An 8,957-nucleotide genomic window follows, 5' to 3' on the forward strand; every position below is an offset into this window, starting at 1 on the left:
AGGCATTTTTTTTTTTCTTTTGTAATCCCTGAAAGTATTTAGTAATCGATTTACTAATAAAAAAAATCTGGTTTCTTATTCTTTTTTTAATCTGTGTCTCAACATATATTAATCAGAGTTCCCTTCTGACATACACAAACAAACAAACAAACAAATAAATAAATAAACACATAAATAAAGTACCTTTAAACAAAGTGAGCCATAAAATTATAGTCAGTAATATAAAATTCATTTGTTTCTTGTGCAAAAACAATAGATAATAAAAAACATAAATAAAACAGAGTGAGACGTCGTATCAGTGTGTGAGGGAAAAAAAACAGTGAGTCCTCTTCAGTGTTTATTGAAATAAGGGTGTATCCGGTTGGCCCCATTTAACCTCATTTCAAGCTAGACTGAAAACAGCATCGTCTCGTTTCCGGAAAAAGATTACAAAATAAAATTCAAAGTAGCTTTTTAAAATCCAAAGAAGATATAATCTATTTTATCAACATAACATAACTAACAATTACTGCAAAAAAATACGGCACAAAAAAGCTTAATGAGAGCTTTTTAAGTGTGATTCAAAAATTGAATTAATTTTGGACAGTCTAAAAATAACATGCAGGTTGCCTTTCTTTTAAATATGAATGATTCTGTTTTTCTCAAAATAATCTTCATTTTTCTTTCTCTAAATTTTATAACTTTTGTTTAATTATCTGTACATGTTGTGTGCATTTGTCATCAAAATAAATTAACAATAAAGAAACTTTGAGCATGACCTTTTTTATCTTATTTTTTTTTTCAATTTTGCAACTGTTACTATTACATGAGGGTATAATTTCCAATCTACTATTTTAAATTATTTGCATAAATAAAGTTTTACTTTGGTGGAAATGTTTCTGAAAGGAAGTCTTTTATTTTGTGGGAGGAAAAGTTGACGGAGCAGCGGTCTGTGCGGAAGTTCTTTGATCCTGCAAGGGCAGAGGCAAACGAGGCTGCCTCGCTTCAACTCGGCTCTCCGTCCGAACGGCCCAACACGTCCGGGGAGGAGAAATCTCCGGTTCGCCGGGAACATCTGCTCTCTGCCGCCGATAGCAGCTGGAGGCCTCGGGTTCCCACGGTGAGTCCGGGTGTTTATCTGCAACATTTCAAGCCGTATCGCAGGGAGAGCTAAAAAAAAAAAAAAAAAATCCCCGCGGCCTGCTGCTCTAGTGCGGGGCAAGAGCGGCGGCAATGCGGGGGTGGCGGGCTGTTTGCGGAGGAGATGTGGCTCCAAAGCGTGGCCATTGACGCTCATTTGCGTTTTTCCTCTTCAAAATTTCAAAATAAAAGGCGTAGTCTAGAAACTAACACATAATGTAGTTGCCAAATCGCAACTTCTTTATAGATTGTTTAATTTTTCGAAACGTATATCTTTCTGTAACATTTTCCTGGGCAATTCACCAGCACTCACTACAAGTTTTTTTCTACATCTTTTATTGTGAAGGTGATTTTCTCACTTCCTTTTTGGTCACCCCTCCAAATGGTGGTGTTGATGGAGCTCACAGTAGGCTCCATTTTAGCCGCAGCCGGCCTCTCCCTGCTGCGTGCCTGAACACGACTCGTCTCTCCCCCCTAGTCGGTGTCGGTTCGAGCGCCTCCAAAGTGTTCCAAGGTTCCGGGGGACTTTAACGGTTCAAGGCTTCGGCGACAGGGAGAGAGGTGGGGGTCGGTGCGGAACCGGATGCTAGCAGGTCAGGCTTATTTACATTAGACTCGATAAAATGTTGACACCTGGGAGCTTTCACTCCAGGGACTTCCTGTTGACCCCCACTTACATGTTTTTATTATTTAAAGCACCTAGAATCCAGACAACCTTCAACTGGGATTATTAAACTTTTATACGACCCCTAGTTCATTACTTTGACGTTACTTTCTTTATTATATCTAAGGAAGTAGTAGTTAAATGTAATTGTAACAGAGCATTTTACATTAAGCTGTGGAACCATTTGGTTTAAATATGACTGCTTTTATTTTTGGTGAAGTGGAAAAAAAGCAGGGACCACTAAAGGCTAACCCTCAGCTTTAGACCATAAAAAGGGGGATTATCCACTTTAAGAAAAGTAAACAAAAGACAAAAAACAGGGCAAAACGATAATATTATTTACCAAAACCATGTTAAAATGACTAAAATTATAGGCACACAACAACATAACGGACATATTTGCTCTGGGAAGTAAAAAAAACCCCAGGATTAGAACATGTTTCAGAACGCCAACATTAAGTAATAAATCAATAAAGCCCTTAATGACTCACAACAAGCGTAAAAAAGACACTAACATGGTCTTGCTGCTAAAAACAACTCAATTTTTGGTGGTTAGTCTGATATAAAACCCATTATTTAACAAGTACTTATATGACTCAAAATCCGTTGGTGATTTCTTACACTGCTTTAATGCATCAAAAAAGTAACAAGTTGCACTAATCTATTACTTTTGTAGTGAGTTTGTCACAGTGCTAGGCTTAGCACACCTTGCGTGTTCAGGCTGACTGCTAAACTCTTGAGTGAAACAGCAGCTGTTTGAATCTCCAGTTCCGTCTTTAGGGCTTCTCAGCGCTCCAGAAAGTGGTGTCAGTTCTTAAGAAGACAAACAGATCCTTTAAAAATGTATTACATTTAAGTCCGACTTAAACATGCTTGTTAATGGTTTGTTTTATTTTTAAGTATATTTTAGTGATATTTATTATCTATCTTCTGTTTTGATGAAAGCTGTGGGAATAGGGGGAATTCCCTAGTCTTGGATCAAATAAGTTTTGTTCTATTCTTTAAATAGAAGTAGTTCTTCTGTTTTACTTGCAAATGAGCAAAAAAGTCAACATTTAGTGGATGTAGGAACATTTGTTTGAAGTTGGATTATTTCAGTGAGATAAAATGGGCGGCTGTTTGCAAAATTGTCAGCAGATATAGTTGAACATTTTTAGAAGAGTCTGACTTTCTCTCTGTTTTCAGAAGGGCGATGGCGAGGCCAAGCCACAGCGACCACGTCCTCCAGCAGCTCAACAACCAGCGCGAGTGGGGCTTCCTCTGCGACTGCCTCATCGCAATCGGGGACATCTACTTCAGGGCGCACAAGGCCGTCCTGGCGGCCTGCAGCTCCTACTTCAGGATGATGTTCATCCGGGACCAGCAGGGGGCGGGCCGCCTGGACCTCAGCAACATGCAGATAAGCGCCGAGTGCTTCGACCTCATCCTGCAACTCATGTACCTGGGCCGCATCGTCGTGGGGAGTTACGAGTTCGAGGAGCTTAAGGCCTCCATGGTGTACCTGCAGATGTACTACATCCCGGATTCACTGGAGGACCTCAGAGATATCCGCAGCTCCAACCTCACCCCGTCTTCTTCGTCTTCCTTATCCTCCTCCTCCAGCTCCTCGACTGGACTCTGTGGCGGGAAGATGATGTTCGGAGTGCGTATGTACGAGCAGCAGCGACCTGCTCCCCCAGAAGGAGATCAACCGACAAAAGCAGTGAGCAGCGCAAGCGGCGGTGGACGTCCATTCGCACCAGCAGCTGACAGCAGGCCGGGAGGGTCCGACGACGTGAGCACCACCCCTCTGCTGGTGGCTCTACCCGCTGCTGATGCAATGGCTGAGCAGCCATGTGACCTGAGGAAAAGATCGGGTGGGCGGAGCTCAGCTCTGAAGGATCGGCCCCGGTTCGGCCGCACCTACACCTGCGATGACTGTGGCTTTGTCTTCAGCTGCGAAAAGCTCTTAATCGAGCATATCCTCACCTGCACCAACCGGAAGGCCTTCCACCCACCCAGGGGCAACATGGAGGGCGACAATGACTCCAGTAAAGCAGAAAGCTCCGCCTCAGAGAGCATGGAGGAGCACCGGGGGGTCTGTAAAGGAGAGGACTTTTGGCCCGAAACCAAGACGGACTCAGACCTCTCTGTCCGATTGATGGCATCCGGGACAGGCGGTGAACCAGGGTCCACCCAGAACATCAAGACAGAACCAGAAGAAAGTGTGTTCCCCGAGATCGAGATGATCCAAGTCGGGGAAACCAGAGAATGTAAACTGCGATCAGGTGCTACCACTTATAAAGACTCACTTAGGGAGCACATTGGATCCGATCAGGAGCCCGAGCCCGGAGTATCTGGTTTGGAGAGCAGCAGCGAGCTTCTGGAGGGCCACCTGTCAAGCAGCAACGACGAGGGAATCCTCACGAAGCGGCGAAAGGTCAAAGACGAGAAACAGGACGCTGACCGTGCTCCCTGTGAACTATGCGGGACTCTGTTAACTGAGGAGGACAAGTCGGGCCACTACCTGTCCAACCACATGGGCCACATATGCGCCTGCGGGCGGTGCGGCCAGGTCCTGATCAAAGGCCGGCAGCTGCAGGAACACGCCGAGCGCTGTGGCGAATCCCACGGCGGAGACTCTGACTCTCATGGAGACGACGATGTCTCCCTGTTAGGTGAACCTCAGGGGATGGAAGAGGGACTCCTGGAAGTGACAGACTTGGCCTGCCCTCACTGCGGCCTCCTGTTCCAGAACGAAAACCTGGCCCTAGAACACGCCCTGTCTTGCCACGAACAGGACCTGTACCGCCCCGTGCCTTTGGAGGAGGGTGGCGAGCCCGACCACCGGCGGAAACACTTCTGCAGCATCTGTGGGAAGGGCTTCTACCAGCGCTGCCACCTGCGGGAGCACTACACCGTCCACACCAAGGAAAAGCAGTTCACCTGCCAGACCTGCGGCAAGCAGTTCCTGCGAGAGCGCCAGCTCCGGCTGCACACCGACATGCACAAAGGAATGGCGCGCTACGTGTGTCCGCTCTGCGACCAGGGCACCTTCCTCAAGCACGACCACGTCCGGCACATGATCTCGCACCTGTCGGCCGGCGAGACCATCTGCCAGGTGTGCTTCCAGATCTTCCCAGGCGGGGAGCAGCTGGAGAAACACATGGACGTCCACCTGTACATCTGCGGCGTCTGCGGGGAGAAATTCCGGCTCCGTAAAGACATGAGGAGCCACTACAACTCCAAGCACACCAAGAGACTATAGAGCATCCAGACGGGCCCCGCCCATTTCCTCGTTTGTTACTGAAAGCCATAAATGTGAGAACAAATATGCACTTGAACACCAAAAAGAAAAAAACTAATCTGCACTTTGAATTCCACGTATACCCTGAACAGGTGTTCACACTACGAGCAGTGAGGCTAGTAATCATCTCCTGGAAGTAAGTGGGCGGAGCTTATTTAAGTTCAATAAATCGGGGTGAAAACGTTTAATTCTCCGATAACCCTCACAGCTCATTAAGGTCCACTGATCTAATGTTACAGTTTTAGCTCGCTGTGATTGGTGCCTTTATTCTCACACTTTGTCTGCATAGCAGTGATGCACAATGCGGGGGAGGGACAGGTAAGCGCAGGTAACATCCAGGAAGAAAACACTAGCTGGTTAGAAGAGACTCCTTCTCGTCAATGTGCTGGACTCAGTAGCTCGCTTCAACTCTTCACTCTTTCTGTGATGCCTTACGAGTCGCCGCACCTCATCAGCTTTACGCAAAAAACCCAACGAAGGCAACTATTGGATCTGATGGCGCTGGCAAACAACCAGGAACCGTACCAAGCTAACGTTTATTTTAGGTCTTGTTACAAACAGGTTTAGCTCGATCAGAAATCCTAACTTGGCCTGGTCTGGGCAGAACAAAGACAAACTCACAAGGATGCGCTACGTTCAGAACCGTACGATCGACGCTAAAGCAGGCGTGAAAGACGCCGATAAGTGAGGTGTGGTTCATCCTCTGAACAGACGTGCTTCAGGAACAGCACCGTTCATTCAGCAGCACTTGTAAAACTATGAGTTAATGTGATGTGAGGAGTTTGCACTATGCATTTTATTTTGAAAGTCTACTCTTTTTGTTGATTTCCTGTCTGATTGTTTACGAAGTTTCAGCTGTAAAACAGACGTGAGCTCTGTCTTTAGGACAGCGGCGCTGCCTTTGAAACACGACGCCTGGCGGTCTGGGGGGCGTCGCTCGTCCGCCAGGATGTGTCTTATTTGTACAGAGGTCACAACCCCAATAGACCCCAAACACCTCTTTTCACTCAGGTGCTACAAAGAAAACTAGTTATCCCATCCAGAACTTTTCAGACCAGTCCTGCGGCATTCTGGGTAATAGTGCACCTGCAGGGTAACCTGGTTCAGTTCTGCTTTCAGATTAATTTATATTAATTTGTAAACCATTAAAGCTAGTTGTTAGTTAGGAGATCAGAGCCAAGCTCTCAATCCTCTGACATCAGAGGCGAGGGGCGGGGCCACAATGGCTGCCATATAGAAATCTAGATCCATATAAAACTGCTGGACAATCAGCCGTTTATCCAAATGAACTCTTCTTTTAATGTCTTATTTTATGTGTTCTGAACCATCAAACTTTCACATCAAACTTGAACTTCAGGTGTGGTTTAAACCAACAGAAGAACCTGGGGTCGTCCATCTGCCAAATGGTTTTAAATTTAAAGGTTCGGGTGTAAATGTGAGACTGGAGCATCACATGGTTGCATTTCTGTTGTGTCTTCTGGCAGCTTTGGTTTAGCGTCTTGCTTTGGTTGAATTCATCGCTCTGCTGTGTGCAAACTCCTAATAAACCAAATGATTTTCAGTTTGTTTAGTTTACTAGTTTTTTTTTTTTTTCTTTCTAAACCTCACCATTTTTTATCTTTACCACAGTTTATACGGTTTGTATGCAAAATGTTCAAATTAGAAGGATTATTGTTCAGAACTGCTTTAAAACACAAGATTATATATATATATATGATGGATTGGCTTTAATCAGTAAATATTTAACCACCTTTTTTTAAGAAAAAAAAGGAACTTTGTGACAACACTTAAACATGTTTCTGCTGGAGTGCGTTCCATAGAAAGTAAAGCAGATAAAACACCAGACTGCATTTTACATGCTGTCCACAAGAGGGAGCCTCAAAATGTTAATACAACATGGCCACGTTCAAAATAAAACAGGAAAGTTTTTAATCCCATTATCTAGTGTGCTTCAGATAGATGTTTATCTGCTCTTTCTTTAAATAGTAATCTGTTTATAAAGCTTGCATTTATAAAACTCAATCAAATGTGAATGGAGACGATAAAGAGACATAAAGAAGTGCATTATTTTGACAAGCTTTACAGTAATAAAACCTTTTTCTAAAAGAACATAGTACTTATACATGGTACTAAAGTTAATTTCTCATGTCTGCAATGTAGATTTCATAGCCATAAAATTTGAGCATTATTTAAAACGAGAATTACTTTATCTTGAGTCCTATAAGTTTTCACGATAAGTAGTGCGGCAAATACAGAAAAAACTATTTTTACATAATTCCAAAGCTTTAAAGTTCATTTACAAATTGATTAAAAACTAGTCTTACTTTTTTAGGATTTTTCCTAAAACAAGCTCACTTCCTGTTTTGACAGGAGGAGATTATGACAATTTTAATCAATTGAAAGAGCGATTTTAGGAGTTGCCGAATGATTCAGATCCTATCAGATAGGATTAAATGAGCAGATCTGCAGTGAGTTGGAAATATCATTAAACTGATGGAACTCGAGCTTCCGAATAATCCCTGTCTTTGTTACAGATGGTGACCTGATGCTGCGGGCCAAGAAAAACCCCAAAAACTAAAAGATTTTTCTTCCTAGCTTTCATTTCATACTTTGAGAAATCTCCCAGACCTGATGATGACATACTTAAACTCATCTCTACAGATTCATATTCGAGTGGCTCTTTCCTGCCCAGGTTAATATCGGATGGATTAGATGATGCCTTTGCTTTGAGGCAACTGATGCTTCTGATATTCTCTGACAAACCATTTTCTTGTTAAAAGCACGAGTTACCTAGGGTATGAATTTTTTTTTTCAGGGGACAAACAGAAGACCACAAGATGCTATGTTTTCCTTTATATTCCTTAACATTGCCCAGATGTTTTATTACAATGTGTTAGGTTAAAAACATTAGCTTCTCCTTTTACATTTTGTGAGACAGTTTGGGTCTTAAGAAGTAAAAACCCGGCTTTGTACGACAAGGATTTTTACTATTCATTTTGGATCAAGATGGGGGTACACATTTCATTGGTTTTGCATAAGTCGAGCAGCGTTGGGATGCTTTTAGGCCCCATTTACATGGGAGAGACCAGGAAGCCCGTGAAGGTGGTGATTCCGCCCTGATCCGCGATGGACAGGCCGTGGCGCCACATTTGAAAGAAAACAAAATCATCCTTCTCCATCTCCAGGACCATGGCGTTGGAGGCGCTGGCGTCAGTTCCAGCTTTATGGTGGATTGCAATCAGGTTTACACGGTTTCTCTTCACTCCTGCGTTTAGAGTCCCGGTGCTTCCAACGACCCCGGTGACCCGGAAGTAGTAGACTCCTTTTACAGGAGCTGTGAAGTAACCTGTGGTTGGAGGACAAGAGCAGCAGACTGTGGTCAAATCCCAAATAACTACTCATTTAGTTCATATATTAGTGGAGCCGTGGTGCAGTGGTAGAGTCGTCAACTGCGATCAGAAGATTGGAAGTTTGGTTCCAGCAAAGTGTCCTTGAGGAAGACACTGAATTCCACATTGCTCCTGGTAGTTATAGCTGGCACAAGGAAGCAGAGACGCCATCAGTGGGTGAACGAGACTGACTGTATAAGTATGCGCCATTTATCACTGGCTACAAAAATCAATACGTTTACTTTGGAAAGTGTCCACAAACAGATACTGATAATGACTTTTAAGCATCACCAGTGTAATGTTGCTCTTTTAAATAAGTGTTTTTAAGAAAATATCATGAGTTCTTTGGCAATCGTAGACTTAGATAGAAAAAGCTGTTAGGCAAGAAAATGAGACTGTTGCAGCACAAACTTAGCAGACATTCAGTAGGGATGCACAACCAAGAATTGTCACATCCCTACTGCTATGCCTGTGTTTGCCCTGATCAACCCCCACAGCG

At 43.8% G+C, this 8,957-nt stretch overlaps 2 protein-coding genes across 3 annotated transcripts in view; one reads left to right on the forward strand and one right to left on the reverse strand.

Annotated features, from left to right (window-relative positions):
• The first annotated feature begins 791 nt into the window (after positions 1 to 791).
• zbtb1 (zinc finger and BTB domain containing 1) lies at positions 792 to 6,630 on the forward strand. 2 transcript variants are annotated; one of them, XM_024290861.2, is made up of 3 exons: positions 792 to 1,099; positions 1,598 to 1,712; positions 2,969 to 6,630. In XM_024290861.2, exon 3 carries the CDS (start codon positions 2,976 to 2,978, stop codon positions 5,028 to 5,030), a length of 2,055 nt encoding a protein of 684 aa, XP_024146629.1. In that variant the 5' UTR covers positions 792 to 1,099; positions 1,598 to 1,712; positions 2,969 to 2,975; the 3' UTR covers positions 5,031 to 6,630. The 2 variants fall into 2 exon arrangements, with proteins under 2 accessions (XP_024146629.1, XP_024146631.1); XM_024290863.2 differs by lacking the exon at positions 1,598 to 1,712.
• Positions 6,631 to 7,907: 1,277 nt separating this feature from the next.
• LOC112157836 (complement C1q-like protein 4) overlaps positions 7,908 to 8,957 on the reverse strand; it is a 3,104-nt gene continuing 2,054 nt past the window's right edge. Inside the window, exon 4 of the mRNA XM_024290864.2 lies at positions 7,908 to 8,415. Coding sequence (XP_024146632.1) covers positions 8,141 to 8,415 — 275 coding nt within the window. The 3' untranslated portion in view covers positions 7,908 to 8,140. The remainder of the gene's footprint in view (positions 8,416 to 8,957) is intronic.

The sequence above is a fragment of the Oryzias melastigma genome, linkage group LG24, assembly GCF_002922805.2.
Source record: "Oryzias melastigma strain HK-1 linkage group LG24, ASM292280v2, whole genome shotgun sequence".
Classification (NCBI taxonomy): Eukaryota; Metazoa; Chordata; class Actinopteri; order Beloniformes; family Adrianichthyidae; genus Oryzias; species Oryzias melastigma.